This window comes from Sciurus vulgaris (assembly GCF_902686455.1).
Source record: "Sciurus vulgaris genome assembly, chromosome: 6".
Classification (NCBI taxonomy): Eukaryota; Metazoa; Chordata; class Mammalia; order Rodentia; family Sciuridae; genus Sciurus; species Sciurus vulgaris.
Window position 1 is genome coordinate 84437632 of NC_136466.1, and position 20445 is coordinate 84458076.

General features: G+C 36.0%; 1 protein-coding gene across 1 annotated transcript in view; it reads left to right on the forward strand.

Annotated features, from left to right (window-relative positions):
* Positions 1 to 20445, forward strand: part of SLCO4C1 (solute carrier organic anion transporter family member 4C1) — a 70781-nt gene that overhangs the window by 23657 nt on the left and 26679 nt on the right. Inside the window, exons 3-6 of the mRNA XM_079145883.1 lie at positions 13712 to 13894; positions 15693 to 15789; positions 18126 to 18247; positions 19983 to 20101. Coding sequence (XP_079002009.1) covers positions 13712 to 13894; positions 15693 to 15789; positions 18126 to 18247; positions 19983 to 20101 — 521 coding nt within the window. The remainder of the gene's footprint in view (positions 1 to 13711; positions 13895 to 15692; positions 15790 to 18125; positions 18248 to 19982; positions 20102 to 20445) is intronic.

Below are 20445 nucleotides of genomic sequence, written 5' to 3' on the forward strand. Positions count from 1 at the left end.
GTTTGATGTACAGGGATGCACCATTGTCTGGGGCATAAATATTTACTATCGTTATGTCTTCCTGATTTATGGTTCCGTTAAGCAGTATGAAATGTCCTTCTTTATCCCTTCTGACTAACTTTGGCTTGAAGTCCACTTTATCTGATATAAGGATGGAAACCCCTGCTTTTTTACTGAGTCCATGTGGGTGGTAGGTTTTTTCCCATCCTTTCACCTTTAGTCTGTGGATGTCTTTTTCTATGAGATGAGTCTCTTGCAGGCAGCATATTGTTGGGTCTTTCTTTTTAATCCATTCTGCCAGTCTACATCTTTTGATTGAGGAGTTTAGGCCATTAACGTTCAGGGTTATTATTGAGAAATGATTTGTATTCCCAGTCATTTGGCTTATTTTTGGTTTTTAAGTCAGCTTGGTTTCTCCTTTGAGTGGTTTTTCTCTAAGGTAGTTCCTCCCTTTGATGACCTCCATTGTTGTTTTTCATTTCCTCCTCATGGAATATTTTTTGAGAACATTCTGTAGTGCAGGCTTTCTATTTGTAAATTCTTTTAACTTTTGTTTATCATGGAAGGATTTTATCTCATCTTCAAATCTGAAGGTTAGTTTTGCTGGGTATAGGATTCTTGGTTGGCAACCATGTTCTTTCAGAGCTTGAAATATTTTGTTCCAGTCCCTTGTAGCTTTTAGAGTCTGTGTTGAGAAGTCAGCTGCTATCAGTATTGGTCGTCCCCTACATGTAATCTGATGCTTTTCTCTCGTGGCCTTCAAAATCCTATCTTTATTTTGAATGTTTGGCATTTTCATTATAATGTGCCTTGGTGTGGATCTGTTGCGATTTTGTGCATTTGGTGTTCTGTAAACCTCTTGTATTTGATTTTCCATTTCATTCTTCAGGTTTGGGAAATTTTCTGATATTATTTCATTGAATAGGTTGGTCATTCCTTTGGCTTGTATCTCTGTGCCTTCCTCAATCCCAATAATTCTTTAATTTGGTCTTTTCATGATGTCCCATAGTTCTTGGAGATTCTGTTCATGATTTTTTACCATATTCTCTGTTTGGGCAACTTTATATTCAAGATTAAGTATTTTGTCTTCATTGTCTGAGGTTCTGTCTTCCAAGTGGTCTAGTCTTTTGGTGATGCTTTCCATTGAGTTTTTTATTTGGTTTATTGTCTCCTTCATTTCAAGGATTTCTGTTTGGTTTTTTTTTTTTTTTTTTTTTTTTTTTTTTGAGAATCTCTATGTCTTTGTTGAAATGATCTTTTGCTTCCTGCAGGTGCTCTTTCAGCTTATTGGTATTATCATTCATTGCCTGCATTTGCTCTCTTATCTCATCCTTTGCTTCACGAATCATCTTAATCATGTATAATCTGAAGTCCTTTTCTGACATTTCTTCTACCATACTGTCATTGGATTCTATTACTATAGAATCTAGATTTGTTTGGATCATTTTCTTCCCTTTTTTTTTTTATGTTGTTCATGTATCTTCCCCTCTAGCAGTGCAGATCTGGGGTATTGCAGATTTCCCCCTATAGGCTTATAGTGGCTCTATAGGTTTCAAAAATCCTTTCTTTAAGGGGAGATCAATATTAGCAGTGCCCAAATCAGACACTATTCAGTCCTAGACCAATTAGCCCGTATGGGGACAATAACAAAATTGTCATATTAAACAAAATGAGTTCAAATATTATCTTCAATAAAACAAACAGATTTGCAGTAAGGTCTGCAGTTTTTAATGGAGGACAAAGAGGATGCAGAGGGATGTAGAATGTGGCTGTTAATGTAATAAGAAAAGAATATACAGAAGTTCTAGATAATAGAAAGGATGAGAGTGTAATCAAAAGAAATTGGATGTTAGCATGCAAAAAGGGAGAAAGAGACTCTGAGGGAACAGGAAACAAAAGGAAAAGAAAGCAAGAAAGTAAAGAAATAAAAACTTAAATTTTTTTTTAAAAGGAGAAAAAAGAAAATCTACAGTATAACAGTCATATACTAATGAACCCTCCCAGTGTTCAGTAGCCTGATGCATGAGAGGTACCTGACAATGAACTTCAAGCCTCCAGCAGGCGTCTCAGGATGGGATTTGCCCCACCCGAAGATTGGAGCTATGCCTTCCAGAATTATCCAAGATGGCCGCTCTGGCTTCCAAATGTGTTGGCAAATGGGGAGCTGCAGCTCAGGGGTGGATGTGGTCAGCTGGAGGTCCTGGAGACGGGATGCAGTTGGTCCCGCAGGGGTCCTGGGGGTCCAGTGTGTTTGGTGTAGTTGTGGAATCCTGGAGGCCGGGTGCAATCAGTCGGTCTGGGGTCCCCGTGATAGGGCTCAGTCAGTTGGTTTGGGGGTCCTGGCAGCAGGGAGCAGTCTGTTGATGTGACAGCCCCAGAGGCAGGGAGTGGTTGATCGGACTGAGGGATCCTGGAGATGGGGCTCAGTCAATCCGGCCAGGGGTCCTAAGGGGCCTGGCTGTTGTCTCAAAATGGCGGCAGCCACGTGTAATCAAACCTGCAGGTACTGTGACAGTGAACTTCCAGGCGACAGCGGGCAGCTGGTGCTCCACTGGCGGTGTGCGGTCAGTCTGCTGGCAGCTGTTGGACGATTGGGAGGTGAACCTCGAGCGTTGGATGATGGATAGGGGTAAAGTAGGCGATGGACAGGCAAGAGGCAGGCAAATGGTGGATGATAGACGCCTGACAGTGAGCAATCTGCTCTCAAAAAAGGCGTCGATATCCTGGCAGATTGCAGGTCATCACAGCAGGCAAATGGGGTAAACACCAGGGGATCGATAAGCAGCAAAAACTGCCTCACTGAGAAACAGATATCCTTTGCTTGAATCCGGCGTTATGGAGCAACAAGGAACGCAGCCTCCCTCTAGTCCGCCATCTTGGATCTCCAAAACTTAAAATTTTTCAATAAGGAGAAAAAAGAAAATCTACGGTAAACAGTCATATAGTAATGAAACCTCCCAGTCTTCAGTAGCCTGATGCATGAGAGGTACCTGACAATGAGCTGCAAGTCTCCAGCAGGCATCTCAGGATGGGATTTGCCCCACCTAAAGATCGGAGCTAGGGCTTCCAGGATTATCCAAGATGTCCGCTCTGGCTTCCAAATGTGTTGGCAAATGGGGAGCTGCAGCTCAGGGTGTAGACATGCTCAACTGGAGGTCCTTGAGGTCGGGTGTGTTTGGTGTGATTGCGGGTGTGTTAGGTGTGGTGTGATGGCTGGGTGCAACCAGTCAGTTTGGGGTCCCAGTGATAGGGCGCAGTCAGTTGGTCTGGGGGTCCTGGCAGCAGGGAGCAGTCAGTCGATGTGAGGGCCCCAAAGGCAGGGAGTGATTGGTTGGGCTGAGGAATCCTGGAGACAGGGCTCAGTCAGTCTGGCCAGGGGTCTAATGGGCCTGGGTGTTGTCTCAAAATGGCGGCAGCCATGTGTAATCAAACCTGCAGTTACTGTCACAGTGAACTTCCTGGCAACAACAGGCAGCTGATGCTCCACTGGCATTCGGCGATCAGTTTGCTGACTGTTTTGGACGATCGGGAGGTAACCCTCATGCGTTGGGGGGTGATGGACAGGTGTAATGCAGGCAATGGACAGGGGAGAGGCAGGCAAATGGCAGATGATAGGCGCCTGACAGTGAGCAATCTGCACTGAAAAAAGGTGTCAATATGCTGGCAGACTGCAGGTGATCACAGCAGACAAATGGGGTAAACAGCAGGAGATTGATAAGCAGCAAAAACTGCCTCACCAAGAAACAGATATCCTCTGCTTGAAATCAGACTTAAGGAGCAACAAGGAATGCAGCCTCCCTTTAGTCCACCATCCTGGATCCCTACAGTAGTATTTAAATCATATAAATTCTGAAGTTTTTTGGCTTTAATTTTTTATTATAAATCATCACTGCTACTACATCAAACTCAGTTTTTTGGGAATGTAGGAGTCAAAATTTGTTCATAGTTTTCAGTGGCTGAATTAAATGTGGCTCATATTAACTATTCTGTAAATGTTCAAAGATTAGAATTAGTACCCAGGGTTTTTTACTATGAAATACAATTTAATGTTATATTTTCACAGTAGCCCTTCCTGTTCAAAAATTAATTAAAGACCATTAGAATGGACCTCGTAATGGATATTCTTCATCTGTCTATTCAGAGCCCGGAGAGAGAGAAAATGAATGACAACGCTAAGCTTCAGAGGAAAAATCGGCCCAATTACACAAACAAGTTCTAAGAACTGAATCAATATATATAAATATAATAATTCTAAGTCTCATGAACCAAAACCTGATATGAATATGTACAGTGGGAATTCACAGCCCTCTGTCAGATTCCCAAGTCTAAGCCAGTCCATGGACTCTGAATTCAGTACTTAACGGGAGTGCAGATCTGTTTGAAGGATTTTACAACAGGACCAGGTATATGCGATATGTCCGTTCTCCTAAATCCATCCTGGAGGGACTTGAAGACTTTCAACAGAATCCTGAGGAGGAAGGGAAGTATCGATCCACCAGCTGGAAGAGTTTGTGAACTAAAAGCTATTATAGTTGAAAGGGCTAAGCACATGTTCCTGAATATGACGTTAAGCCAGAAGTAGTACCATGTCCTTAAGGGAATTAAAGAGCTTTGGGATACTATCAAAGATCAGAAAGACTTAGGAGTGATTCCTACAAACATTCTCACTTTTCCCCACACATTTGTCTAGTACACATGCAAGATAAAGTAATGGAGCATGACATAGATCATTGTAAACATCATCTGGGGGTGATACTAACCACAGTTGTTGCCATCTCTGGGCAAACCAACACAGTCTTATATACAATATGTAGCTATTTATATTACAGATGTTTTCTTTGACTTCTTAACTACAAAACATATTAGGGTGGCTCGCTTTCATTGGAAGATTAAGGTTATGTTATTGTCACATCTCAGTACTGTATGAATCATCTTGATCTCTGTCATAATGTAGTCTGGAACAGTGATTCTCAACTGGGGCCAATTTTCCATGTCAGGAAACATTTTTGATTATTATAGCTGAGTTGGAGGATGCTTCTGGCATCTAGTAGGAAGAGACCAGAGACATCCATAAACCCCGTACTACAGGAGAATCCTCCACCACAAAAAATGAGGTGGTCTCAAATGGCAGTAGCATCGAGGTACCATAATTATTTTATTATTCCATAGAACACCATACTGGGTTTTATATTGATGGTATGAAGTTTGGTAGATGTGATGAGTTGAAAAGTATTTTAGATGTCTTAGAATAGCATATGCATGCCAGAGGAAAGGAGACGAACCACAAATCATTTAGAGGCCTGCCATAAATTTCTAGGAGTTCAGCAGCCTGGGCCATGTCATATTTCCTGCTATGCTTCTTACATATTAAGGAAACATAGAACCTGGCGTACCTTTTAGTGTGTTGGAGGCATATATTACCTTATTTGTGCACATACATCTGCCCATTTGCTAGATAATACATAAGGCTGCCAAAGTTTAGTTGGAAGTGAAGCAAAATCCATTTCTGCACCTACAGGCAGTGTTTAAATGCAGACAGGGAGAATTTAGGGAAGCCTCTGGAGAGTCTCCGTAGGGAAATCACAGTGAGGGCCCCTAAGTTTTTATAGTAAGACCATAGTATCTCCTGCCTACAAACTATTCTTCATTTAAAAAGCAGATCTTGAATTATGCCTAAATACTAGTAGGTCAGACATAAATATGCCTACCTTCACTAGGTGACCTGTACGTCCCATTATGAAGAATGTGCTTTCTATCATAACAAAGCATAAAATTACATGCATGAAGTAGCATTCATTGTGAAATGAAATGTGTTATGGAAATCACAAGCATCTAAGTGAGCAGGCATCTCACACTACTGGTCTAATTGCTTTTCATGCCTTGCAGCTTCCCCTTGGAAAATGGAGGAAGGTCGTCATTATAGAAATTAACTAAGCCTTACTACAAAAACTTAGGTGTCCTCACTGTAAGGACCTCACAGAGATTTCCCCATGACTGGCTGGCAGAGGAGAAAGTATAGCCTTCTTTGCAGAGTTTGCAAGCTGTCTTGGCACTTAACAAGTAGCTGTGCATAACAGCCCCAGTCATGTTTTACAAGGCAATGATAAACACAACTCACTTTGATAAAAGGAAAGAAGGCCCTACCTTAGAGATTATTTTGGCAACTGATAAAGAATTGAAAACCATGACTTTAAATCTGGTCTTCACATAGTGACTGCTACTGCTCACCAATCAGAGCTCACAAGCTCCCTCCAGCACCAAAAGTACCCATGAATTTCAAAGTAACTTGAGAAGATTTCTCTGTCTTTGTAAAATTCCCAATCTTTCCTTTCTTCCCTGGATATACCAGAGTCTACCCTCACCTGTGCATGTGTGACATTCAAGAAAAAGGAAAGTGTATGTGTGTGTGTGTGCTTGATGGTTACTTAAATAATTTGGGATGGGAATTGAAAACATTTCTATAAACATTTCTCAAGATAAAATGACAAACATTTTTGACATAGGATCTAACAGTCAATCTGCTTATCTAAAATAGAGAAATTTAGGCTGACTGGCTATTAAAAGAACAAAAAAATGATGAAGGTAAGAAAAACAATACAATACAGTGAATTCAAACTCTCAGGTTATGGATTCATTCATTCATATCTATTGATTCATTCAGTGCACGCAATACCCCTTATTAGTATCTAGAAAGGGACACACAAACTACTTTGTCAACTCTGAAATTATTTAGAAATGTTTATAACATGTGACAGTGTACTGCTAGTATTATTTGCAAAATATCTCAACAGCCCCAGTGTGTATGATTTGGAGTCTCCTCAAAGTCCAGTCTATGCTGTTTCTTGATGAGAACTCATCAGCTCATGTTTCCCTGGTGCCCAGTTAATGAAGATTTAATTTACATTCATACATTTAGATTTTAGTGTCATCTCCTAAATCTTATATTTCAGTATTTTGTTCCACAGCTTTAGTTTTCTTTCTCAATACTTTAATTTTATGTGTATATGATCCTCATTGGCTAGCTTATGTGTTAAAATTTTTTTTTAATCATTCATTTTTCTTACTTTTCTCATTTCCATTCAGTATGTCCATTGCCCTCTTTTCTTAGTCTCTTTACATTGGGGCTCTTTACATTGTATTTTCTTTTCTATGGAGTTTTAATTTTTTTCTTTTGCATTTCCTCCCAGTGCATATTTCATTTCCTCTTTCTTTTTTTCTTCTCTGTTTTTTCTATTTCATTTCTGCTTTGCTTTCTTCTTTCACATAAATTATTGCTTTGTTTCAGGATGAAATTTGTGTTCACAATTTTCATCTGCTCCATGAAAGTATTTTTGGGCTAGTGTCCTAACATTAATTTGTTTTGGTTTTTCTAATTCTATTTATTTTTCTTCTCAGATGTTTCTAATGAATTGATCATTGCATTTCCAAAGTTCCGAAATAGCTAACAGAACATAGAAAGACATTTCTTTTGGCCTAATGTTAATTTAATACAATTATGTTATTGATTTTTCTTAAAACATCTTTCTAAGAGGGTGCAGTAGCTCTTTTTGAAAATTATATCGTTGACTTGGTTCCTGTTAGGTCCCCATAGCTGGTGAGTAGTCAGGCTGGCATCCCAGGCAGGTGAGCTATGCAGGCAGAGGCTACCTGCTTTTCAATTCCCACGGAGACAGAGGGCTGAGCTGTCCTTGAGATTCTTTTGTGTAAACTCCTCCCATCTGCCCTTCGTGTTTTTTGAATCAAAGCTGCCCAGTAGACCTTGGCTGCTGCCTCGCTCATTTCCTGTTACAGACAAAGGATATAAATTTGGACTTGGGAGTATTGCTCCTTACCTCTTGGAAGAGCATTTTCCTTTCTGCTTTTTCACATCTTCTACCACCAGACATCTTTGTCCTGTGGAAGAAGGAGTCTTCCCTGAACCCAGTGCCTCTTCAGAGGGACCCACACATTGCAAACATTGACGTTCAGAGATCTTTCATTTTTCTTTTTCAAGTTTTATAAGAAAGGTTTGAAAGACTGGTAACAGGGTGAGTGAAAAACGTTGTAAGCGGGAGATATGGGAATGAGCTAAGCTCCCCAGATAGGAAAGTGGTGCTCTGCTGACTTAGGGTGGTCAAATATAACAATCCAGCAGCTTTTTCTCAAACACAGGCCCTAGTCTGGGACATGGAGTGGGGACAGGAGAAGAAAATCACACTTTCCGGGAAGGTAGAAAGTCAGGCCCTCTCCAAAAGTTTGCCAAATCAATGTACTTGATGCAGGTAATTAAAAAGAGTAGGTTCCCTGGAAAATCCTACCTCTTCAATCCTACCCTGGGAGACTCAGGCAGCTCTTAGAAATCCTCTCAGAAAAGGGGTTGGGGGGATGGAATTCCACTGCTCTGCCTCTTTCCCTACCCTTGGCTACAGGATGGGCCCAGGGGAAAAGGGTTTCTTCACCTTCCAGGTGTTTAGGGCAAATGGCTGTAAATAAGGCTGTGGGTCTCTGTGTGGGATTAGGGTTGGGCTGAGCTTGATATTTAACTTCTAAATATTCTGACATATGGTATGTGGATTTTCTTTTTTCCTTTTGCTGCAGACTCTGTAAATATATATATTATAGGCAGGACTGGCCACTGGATTCTCTATTAAGTGAAATTCTAGTCTGTGATTTTTAATGGCAACCTTGCTCTGAATTCAGAAACAACGTAGGGGCTCCCCCTTGTGGTGTGTTGTCAAATCACATACCTTTTTTTCTTTTTAAATTTAGATTTTTTTGAATTTACATTATACTTGTACATATGTATGGGGTACGGTGTTATAATTCAACATGCATACATTGTGTAATGTAAAGTCAGGGTGATTAGTATTTCCATGTTCTTCACATTTGTCATTTCTTTCTATATGGAGTCTTTAAACTCCTTTCTTTTTAACCTTTATAGTAGGTTGTTATAAAATAATAATCTCCCTACTGCAACTGAAAACTCAGTTCTTGTCCCCAATGCCAATTTAATAATGAGGACAGTTTTGATAAAAGGGAAAAAGGTTTATTGCTTTGCTATCAAAGGAGAAACACAAGGGGCCTCCTGTCCCAGAGGCTGTGATTCTGCCCATCATCAGGAACAGGAAGCTTTTAAAGAGGTTATTCAAAGGTTACATTCCAAGTGTTCTCTTCTGGAGATGTAATTCATTTGCTAATTTGGGAGATAGTAATTTCTGAGATCTACTGGTACCATCCCCAAATTTCCTATGGTGGGTATGTACTCAAGGACAAGTAAATCTGCCTAAAATGGGAAAGAAAGGTAGTCCTGTTTCCCCTGAGATTAGGAAGGGGGAAAGATTAGGGAGAGCAGAAGAGAAAGAAACATGTCCATTAAAAAAATAAGTTTCAGTGGCAGAGAAGCAAGTGTTATATTCAAAGCATAAAGTGGATTGTGGTTACACTACTGTGCTGTGTAACTCCAGAACTTATTCTTATTATCTAAATGTGTTGTGGTGGCCATTATGCAACTCCTCCCTGTTAAGCAATGTCAGAAGTGTTTTGTTCAAAACTGATTTTCCATTAAAAGTCAAAATCGTAGTTTCAAATAGTTTCCTCAACTAATAGTACCACAGAATATATAGAGTAGTTGAATCCATTTTATAAAACCATATTATAACAGTACAATTTAATAAATTATTTTGTATTTGCTTCTGAAGTTCTTCAGGTCCACATGTCATCTCTGAATGGAGTGTTCTTTGGTAGACTGTACTCTAGCGATTTTTATTTTTTTATTTTTCAAACAAAATTCATTGTAGCCTAGCAGTGGTGCACCCCTGTAATCCCAGAGATTTGGGAGGCTGAGGCAGGAGAATCTTGAGTACAAAGCCAGCCTTAGCAACTTAACACGGCATTTAGCAACTCAGCAAGATCTTGTCTCTAAACAAAAAAAGAAAAAGATTCATTCTATGAGATTTAAGATGTATTCAAATACTTGTTTTTGTCTTTGTAGCTGAATGTGTTTGAGTATAAAGATTGTGGATCGTGTTATCTTTCATTGATTTCTTTTTTGGCATTCCTTCATTCCCTTATTGGATTTGTTTTGATATAGGGGTGCTTTACCACTGAGCCACATTCCCAGTCCTTTTTATTTTTGGTTTTGTGAAGGGTCTCACTAAGTTATTGAGGCTAGCTTCAGACTTGTGATCCTCCTGCCTCAGCCTCCCAAGTTGCTGGGATTGTAGGCATACACCACCATGCTTGGCAAGCATACTGTTTTCTATCTCCCTGTGCATAAGTAACTTTATCTTTAGGCCTAGTTATTCAAAATGGTATTTCTTTACCTTCTAAAATCCAGTAAACTTGCACAGGCATATCTTGGTGTTAAAAGTCCTGTATCACATTTCACTTAGACATTCTATGCCTTCATTAATTATAGACTAGTCTTCATTTATTTCAGAAAAGTTTCCTCAATTTTATTTATTTCTGTTGATTATGTATTTCTTTGATTGCATTTTTTGAATCTCATATGCATAACATTTTCTTGAATCTTACACATTTTGGTATCATAAATTTTTTTTCAATATTCTTCATGTTTGTGCCTTTTGTCTCTCCTTATAATTCTATTAATCTTTATTTTCTTTTGACCATTCCAGTGTGACTTTCATTTCTGATAGTTTTGTTCTTTTATTTTCATGTCTTTTCTGAGTTTTATCAACCCATTTATATTTCTTTCCATATCAGCACACTTCTATGAGTTTATAAACCCCTGTTTGAGTTCTCAACATTAAGAGGTGATTGTTTTCATTATTATTTTTTAAGCATCATAATGTGATAATTTTTAAAACTACATTCTTATGATATTTTTGGAGAATTCTGTCATACTATTTTTGCTTTTCTTTTTTGGTTGTTATTTATCTTTGAATGAGGTGAGTTATTCATTAACCAGCTCTTTGTATGATGTTTGTATTAGATTTCATTAGTTACAGAACATTTCATGCAGGGTTGTAAAATGAGAGGCTAATGCCATCCAATCTCAGAGAGCCAAAGTAATCACCAGAGATCTTTTCTGGAGAAAGATGGTGAAGAAAAGTGACACAGGCTCGAACATCTAGAAATAAATCCTAAGGCAGAAAAGTTAGAAAAGATGCTTTTTGGTTAATCCTACAGAATGCTGGATCCCTGTCTTTCTCACTAAAATATATTACACGAATTAAAAATAAAGTGATAAAAATGCCTAGATAAAATTGTTATTAGTTTACATGAAAGCATGGAGAAGAGAAACCATCTGTAAGTCATATATCAAAAGCAGAACATACGCAGTGAATTTGAAAAGTTAATTCCCAGAGAAAAAATGCAGGTGTCTAATAGATATGTGGAAAATGCTTAATTTCACTGATGATTTTAAAATGAAATGGAAATTACATGGCAGGCTAGAGGTGGGTAGCTCAGTGGTATCGTGATTGTCTAGCATGTGCAAGGCTGAAGGATCAACCCTGAATACAAGGAAAAAATTATGTTGTTTTTAACCAATAAGATTAGTAGTGATTTAAGTTTTATTATGTAAAGCATAATTGAGTTGTTAGTGGGATTGCATGCTTGTGTAATTTTCGATGAAACAAATTGATATTACCAAAATACAATTATTTATATGTTTTGATGGACCATCTCCATTCTTTCTAACCTGTTTTACAAATAGGCTTGTACTTAATCCCAGCAGCTGGGGAGGCTGAGGCAGGAGGATCACAAGTTCAAAGCCAGCCTCAACACAGAGGCTCTAAGTAACTTATCAAGACCCTGTCCCTAAATAAAATATAAAAAAGGGCTAGTGATGTGGCTCAGTGGTTAAGCGCCCCTGGGTTTAATCTGCAGTACAAAAAAAAAAAAAAAAAAAAAAAAAAAAAAAAAAAATCAAATAGTCTTTGTACAATGTGTCAAGATATGAAAGATTCTGCACCACAAGATTATTTGCAATAAGAATGACAAAAGTTTTCTAAATATATGTAAGGATTACTATACGTAATACATATTTTATGAATATATAATGATATAGATTAACATATAATATATATTAATTAAATTATTTACCTAGTCTAAGTGGTAGTCCAAGTAAATAAGTTACAGAAAATTTATGCTGTGGAATATTATAATAGTACCATCAAAGCATTTGAAATACAGTTTTAAGTACCACTGTCAAAGATGCCTGAAGTCAGGCATGGTTGTGTGCACGTGGGTGGTCCAAGCTACTTGGGAGCTGAGGCAGGAAGATTACTTGAGTCCAGGTGTTTGAAGCCAACAAGATAGCGTATTTTAGTTTAACTCTACTTGTATAAAAATTAAGTGCACATGCAACGTGTGAGTGTGTGATTAAGTGTCTGAAATGTTAAAAAGTGTCGCTTCCAAATGAGTGACATGGGGATGGGCAGAAAGTGATGGAGGCAGGAATAAGAAACAGGTTTGTTTTTCTCTTGATATTCTTCTGTACTAGTTCAAATTTATCTAAAAAAGAAAAGAAAAAAAGAAACAAAACCCGTGAAACTTCATGGATTTCATTCTCTGAAAAAGAAAAAAACACTAAAACCCCTTAGGAAACTCATATGACCGAAATGAGTACCAAATTTACCATAAAAGATATATGTATGTAGACAGATATATATATATATAACTTTTAAATGTAGTTTACTTATTTTTTATAAATATAATAAATATGTATATATGTATGTAGACAGACATGCACATATATAACTTTTAAAGGTAGCTTACTTATTTATTATAAAGCAGAAATAAAAAAAAGTTAAATGAGAAATACATGTAGTTATATACAATTTCATTGTATGAGATAATAAGGAAATGTTAGTCTAATGTATTACATCAAAAAAGTGAATATTGAAATCAGAAATTACAATTCAATTGCCTGACATGGCCAAGGAATTAGCATAAATAAAGTTGACCCAGTCCAGTTATGAATATAAATTATCTGCTAAGTTATTTATCCATCTTTTTATAACATGAATGTATCCAATATTGGAGGGTATATTTTAAATCTGGAATTTAAAAACTCATATTTTATGCACAGATTTGCATCTGATAATTTGATGATCATGAACTTAATTTCTTCATTTCCATTAATATTGAAAATACCAGTTTAAGAATCTCAGGATTCTTTAGGGAACTTCTTTATATTTTAAGGGACTTATTTATCCCATTTATCATAAAATAATAAAACTTGATCTGATATTAGGGAAAGAAATTCAATAAAATGGTTTGAATTTAAAGATACAACTTTGATATTGTTGTTTTGCCGTGAATATTGAGAATTAGTATATAGGTCAAAATGTCCTTTTGCCTAAGTACATTTTCGAAATGTGTTTTTAAGGTATTTGTTGAGAAATTCAGTATGGTACTCATATTGTAATTAAGACCTAAAAAAAGAAAGATATTTTCTCCTTCCCACTTCTTAATCTGAAATTTCTTCCTTAGGACCTGTCGCTTCAGTTATGTTTAGTCTACCTGAAAAATTTTAATTTTCTTCTTAATGTTAGTGTTTCATATTTTCTAAAAGTTTTGACATTGTCACATTTTATGAATTTTCTTCAGTATTCTGTATTTTTAAATATTTAAATATAACCAAGGTGAAGTGATTGAAAAAAAAGTGAAGGCTATGTTAAGGAAGAATCATTTGCAAGTTAGATATTTAATTTATGTGCTACATTTCTGTAAATTCACAATTTTTTTTTTTTTTTTTTCACTAAAGATACTTGCTCAATAACAAGGAATAGCACCAGTTGTACCTCATCAACCTCTTCACTTTCTAATTACTTGTATGTTTTCATCTTGGGGCAACTGTTGCTGGGAACTGGAGGAACCCCTCTATACACCCTGGGAACAGCCTTTATTGATGACTCTGTACCCACTGACAAGTCCTCTCTCTATATAGGTAAGTTTAATCTGTAATGTAATTGTCCCAGAATCATTTTGTCTTATTGTTTACTTCGTAGGTACGCTTGGTCTTAGTCAAAAGGCAAAGAAGTGGTTCTCATTTTTTAAGTAAAGCATAATCGGTTTGGTAAAAAGTTATTTGTAATGTAGGTATTTCCATTAGGCAAATGCACTATCTCCCTCATTTAACTATTTACTGTTGTATCCAGATGGTTAGTAAAATGCATAATGAGTTTTGCTCATGTCCTGCTGTGGGCATGTTAACCTTCCTGGATGGAAAGAACCACTGGAAAAGCCTTCTGTCTGGGTTGCCTGAATCCTGGGGAACTTAGACAGGGTGTGGCAATTACGACTGGTTACATCTTATGTGGACTTAAGTGGAGACCCCAAAGGGGGGGGGGGGGAAACCCAGAAAACAAAACAAAACAAAACTGGAGGGTATTCAGAAACTCTGGAATTTTCATTTTAAATTAACACTTTCATATGAGTCCTTTTTTTTTTTCCCTTTGTGATCTAATTCCAGGTAAAATTCCTGAAGTCTAGAGTTAACCAGGCTCTGCAAGGTGCTGAATCTAATTATTGACTGATTAATTTTTACGAGTTTTATTATTCTATCATAGGAAACCCATTGTCATAGTCACTGAAAGTCAGTGCATCTTTGACAGAAATTACTAACTCCACCTGAGCACATCCCTTAAATTTTTTTTCCTCCAGTGCTAGCAGTTGAACTTGGGGCCTTGTGTAACCAGACAACCACTTTAGCACTGATCTATATGCCCAGATCTGGGTACATCTCTAATATGGAAACTTCTGTAGCAACTGTATGCTCTACAAGTTTTAAGATATCCTTACAAAGTTGTTGGCTAAACTGAATTATACATTATTTTTGTAAAAGATCACCACTAAAGAATTTATAAAATACTTATTTCTAGCATTTTTAAGCATGTCCATTCAGTAATAAAATATTTTGAGTATGAATTCTTTATATGTGCACAACTATTTATAAATTAAATAGTTTAATTTTTTTTACTAATGTATTTTTTTCCTTTTTAAAATGCAACTATATTATAAATTCAGGTAGTTGGCAGATAGATAAAAATAATGTTTTCAGATCATCTTGCATTAGCTTTATTTTGGATATGCTGAGTTTTAGGTAAAAACTAAGTTTCTTGTTCTTTTGTTGTATGAGAATGAAAAACCCATCAGTTAAGAAAAAATTCTAGAAGTTGGTAATGGAGTTAAATTTTTTAATATATAGCAAAATGTTAAATATATAATGGATAGAAATAAGTCCAATATAATCTTGCCTCTTGTTAAAATGGGAATTGTCTAAGAATAGGTTTAAATGAATGTGTATTAAGAAATGGAATTAGCAGATAGAGGTTTGGAAATCTTCTGTAGGCAAGATAAATGCTTTCCAAGTGGATTCAGAGTGAGGAGACTTCTTGTTTCACATTGTTTTACTCTCTGAGATTGTAAACAATAATTATCATTCTTAGTACAGGATAATAGTAGTGCTGCTCATGCCCCGGTGAACTTCCCATGATTTGCAATTATTTGGCTTGTTGTAATTATTATAGTTAGACAGATTTTCTATTGAGACATACCTTTTAGATTCCTTGACTTAATTATTGACAATGATACCATTCAAATGGTACTTTTATTGAAAATTTTTATAATTTTGATGTAAACCTAATCAGTTAGATTTTTCTACAGCACAATATTTGCCTTTTTTCACTGTTAGAGATGCAAAGTTGTACATTTGGCTATTTCCAATGTCTTTGTTTATTTTTTAGGAATCGGCTATTCCATGTCAATCTTAGGCCCAGCCATTGGCTATGTTTTGGGAGGACAATTTTTAACCATGTACATTGATGTTGCTATGGGACAAAGGCAAGGCAATATCTCTTTTTCTTTCATTTGAGTGTATTTTTTTCAATAATATTAATATCGTAGATCTTTTTACAGTATTTATTCAGTATGTCATGTGAGATTTGTAGGACACGACGCTAAAATATACAATTTTTATATGATATCTTATTTTGACTTCATTGCTTCATGAATAAATACCATAACATCTCTTGATGTAATAATGTATTTATTCGTAAATAAAGATGTTTAATAAGGTTATGTGGTTAAATTTTTAGAAATACTTTTTTTAAGATTTCATGCATTGTTCAAATTCATTAATTCAATATAAGTAGTTACACAGATTTAATTGGAGACAGCTAGCCTGAAGAGTCTGAAGGGTCTATGATTCTCAGAAAAAGTTCTCTGGTAGCTCTGAAATGTCATAGAGATCACAATTATAATGTCATTAGAGATTACTACTTTAATAACTGTGACAAAATAATAATAATGATGTAATTCTTATTTATTCCATACCATATTCCAGACAGCATATTTTTTTATGTTAACTTAAATGTTTTCTTATTTAATCCTTCCTATAATTCTTTCAAGCAACTGATACTCACAGGTAAGTGGCCACAACATTAATTGAAGTAGATCTTTTGATTATAAAATTCCTGTTTCCTGCCTTTATCTTTTCTTGAGTAGAGAAATTAACGACCTTTGCTGAGGATCTGGTTTCTCATTTTACCAGTGGAAATCATAACTGCACAATCCCTTGCATGATGATAAATAATGAATATGGAAAAATAGCCCTACTTATGTGATTTTTTTTTTCCTCTCGAGAGCTTTTAGTCTTAGAATAAACGTTTAGAGACTGTGAAAAGATAAGTTAAAACAAAACAAAACCCTCAAAATGGTTCAAAGATTTTGATATAATACCCAGAATTCTGCAACTACTACTGGAAAATACAGGAGGAGTACTTGAAGATATGGAATAAGAAACGATTTTCAGGATAGGACCCCAAAAGCTCAGGAACAAAAGCAAACATTGACAAATTGGATTACATCAAATGAAAAAGCTTCTGCACAGAAGAGGAAATAATCAACAGAAAAGACAACCCTACAGAATGCAAGAAAATGTTCGCTAGTTACTCATTTGAGGGAGGAGTGTTAATATCCCGAATGTATTTACGAACACAAAAAACAGCATGTTATTTTATTAAAGAATAGCAAGTGATCTGGTTTAGAATCGCTGTTATGCAAAAAAAGTTGGCAAGAATGTGGAGAAAAAAGGAAACTCTTACAAACTCTTTGAGAATGCAAATTTGTGTAGCCACTGTAGAAAATAGTATGGAGGCTCCTTGAAAAATGAAAAATGGTGGTTCCAAATGATTCAGCCATATCTCTTTGGGGTGTATATACAGAAGAAGAGTTTCTTGCATACCCACGTTTGTTACAGCACTCTTCTCAATAGCCGAGATAGGAAATCAACCTAGGTACAGATGAATGGACATCTGAAAATATGATATATATATATGTATACACACACACACACACATACGCACATACACACACATATACATATGAGAGGATTAAATAAGAAAACATATACATATATATGTATGCATATATGTGTGTGTGTGTATCAGAATATTATTCAACCATAATATTCCTGTTATTTGTAGCAAAATGGATGGTACTGGAGGATATCATGTTAACAGAAATAAGCCTGATACTGGAAGAATAATATCACATGCTGTATCTCATATGGGGAAACTGGAAAACAAAAACAAACAAACAAACAACAACAACAAAAAAGCAAGTTGAAAGTAGAACAGTGATAGCTAGGCACTTGGATTGTGGGTGGGTGGATAGGATCAAGGTACACAGTATGCATGTGTGCAAATATCAGTGACTCCCAATCACGTTAGAATAATTTGTACTTAAGTAAATGCCAAAAGTGAATCCCAGAATATGGGCTTTTAACACAGATCAGTGATTTTTTTTTTGAGATATATTTAATTTTAAATAATCATAATAATTTTAAAGTAATTTTAACACAGTAGACGGAAAAACCAGTTATGGTTAAATAAAGAATGCTCAGAAATTCTATGTATGTTTTCAAATATTCATCATACTTATATTAACTATTAAATATTTTAAAATTTTATGTCATATTTACTATTTTAAAATACTTTGTAAATAATCATTTATGTCATTAATGTCTGCTACTGTTTGATTTATCATAAAGGCATCAATGAAACTTTGGTTATTATATTCTACTAGATCCTTTTGAATTTTTGCATATATGCTTATCATAACTGAGCTTTAATTAACAAAACTGAGTTGGCTTTTACCCCTTTTTTTCTGTTGTTTAGTTCTGCTATTACTGAGGATGATCCGCGATGGTTGGGGGCTTGGTGGATTGGATTTCTCATATCTTGGTTCATCGCTTGGTCTTTGATAATACCTTTCTCTTGTTTTCCAAAACATTTACCAGGTAAACAATTTTTCTTTAAAACCAGGAAGTTTTATTCCAATTCTAGCCCCGATGTTGTTTTCTTTTTTGGTTCAGGAGGTTGAACCCAGGGGCCCTTTCCATTTAGTTAAACCCCCCTAGTCCTTTTGTATTTTGAGGTAGGGTCTCACTAAGTTTCTCAGGGCCTCTCTGAATTGCTGAGGCTAGCTTTGAACTTGCCATCCTCCTGCCTCCACCCCTGGAGTTCCTGGTTACAAGCGGGCATCACTGGGCCCAGCCAGCTGTTGTTTTATATACGACTAATAAGACTGTAGATTCATCCTCTGCTGTTTTATAGAATCTCAGTTGTCTGCCTATGCAAACTTTTGAATACCTAACTTTATTTTAGACAATGTTGATTTATAATTTTAATATGAATGTATATTTCTCTTTAGTAATTAATAAAAGTGTGTATATATTCATCTTAGTACTTACTAAATTTGTTTTTTATGTTTTATCTGGAGTCCTGCTTTATTCTTTTTTTTTTTTATTTTTTATTTTTTTTGGGGGTGCTGGGGATCGAACCCAGGGCCTTGTGCTTACAAAGCAAGCACTCTACCGACTGAGCTATCTCCCCAGCTCCTGGAGTCCTGCTTTATTGTATGTAAGATACAAAATCTTTAAAACCGTTTCTATTTTGTTAATGACTAATTTCAAGGAACATTCTGTTTTAAATCATTCATGTTAATTATTTGTAGTAGAAAGTACAAGTGCTTATTTTTTTCAGTTATCACTGAAGTCATACTGTAGAACATTCGCTTTTACTATACCTTAATACTAGAGTTTATTAAAAAAATTAATAGAAAAGAATGTTCATTGTTCTGAGATCTTGCTTCTGTATCTAAAATAGGTGTCTGTAGAAGAGCTCTTCTCTGTTTTGAGGATATTTAGTGGTTCCCATTGTTATTTGCAATAGGATAGATGATTAATTTTGGAAATGGGCAAAAAAAAAACCTTGACAGATTAAAAATAGATGGACTCATTTTCTTTTTACTGCAGACCCTCCAATTTACAATTCCATGTGTTGACTGTTTTCTCAGATTTATTCATGTACTATTATTGAAAAATGAAGCCAGACATGGTGGCACATGCCTGTAATCCCAGCTACTTGGTAGACTGGGAATTTGCAGGAGGATTACAGATTCAAGACCAGCCTCACCAACTTAGACCTTCAGCAACTTAGTGAGACTTTGAATACAATAAAAAAAGAAAACCCAAAACAACAACAAAAAAAACTGGGAATGTAACTCAGATTTTATCTCCAGTATAAAAATAAATAATAAAATTAAAAATGAAAGAGACATTGTGATAGATGATAAATATTATTTTTCATCTACCTATCATTTTAGCAATAAATAGAGGAAAGGAAAAAAGCCACAAATGTACATTAATATATAAAGGATGAGAAAGAGAAACATTGGAAAGGAACAAGACATTTTAAGAGACTTGAAGTGAAGAAAATATATATGAAATGGGAGCAAAATTATCTCATTTTAATGTTTAAACTGGTCGGAACTTCCTTAGCTAGTGGTTATGAAAGCTAGCTCTTGGGACAGCCAGATTGCAGACATAAGTATTTGTACTGTTTTGTTAACAGAGGAACTGACCTCTTGTTGTGGAATTTATATACTTGCGGAAATTTGTGTCAATTAAAAAGTAAGCATTTTTTGAAATGATGAGTGAAATGATAGAACAAGTATATTTACTTTTTTTTTAGGTACAGCAAAAATTCAAGCTGGAAAAATTTCCCAGACTCATCAGAATAAGAGTAGTTCCTTGCAACACACAGATGAGAATTTCGGAAAAACTCTTAAAGATTTCCCAGCTGCTCTGAAGGTGAAAAAAAACTGTTCTCTTTCACTTTTTCTCATTACTACACTTCTGTCCCTTGTTCACATGTACCTAATGCATATGTAAACACACACACAAATCTTTTTGTCATGTATTTTTGTTTGCTCATTTACTAAAAATTTAGCTCTTATCAACAACTCTTCAGATAAAGTTGTTTCCCCGCCCTCCACCCCCTGTGAGTACAACTATTCCAGAATAGAATAGCTGAAAGAGCATGAGTTATTTTATTGGTGGTATCAATAATTTGTGGTCCCTCCTGGGCACTCTAGCCCCCTTTCCCATTGTTTCCTTATGCAGTGGTTGATCACTTATCACTGAAGCCTTTTGCT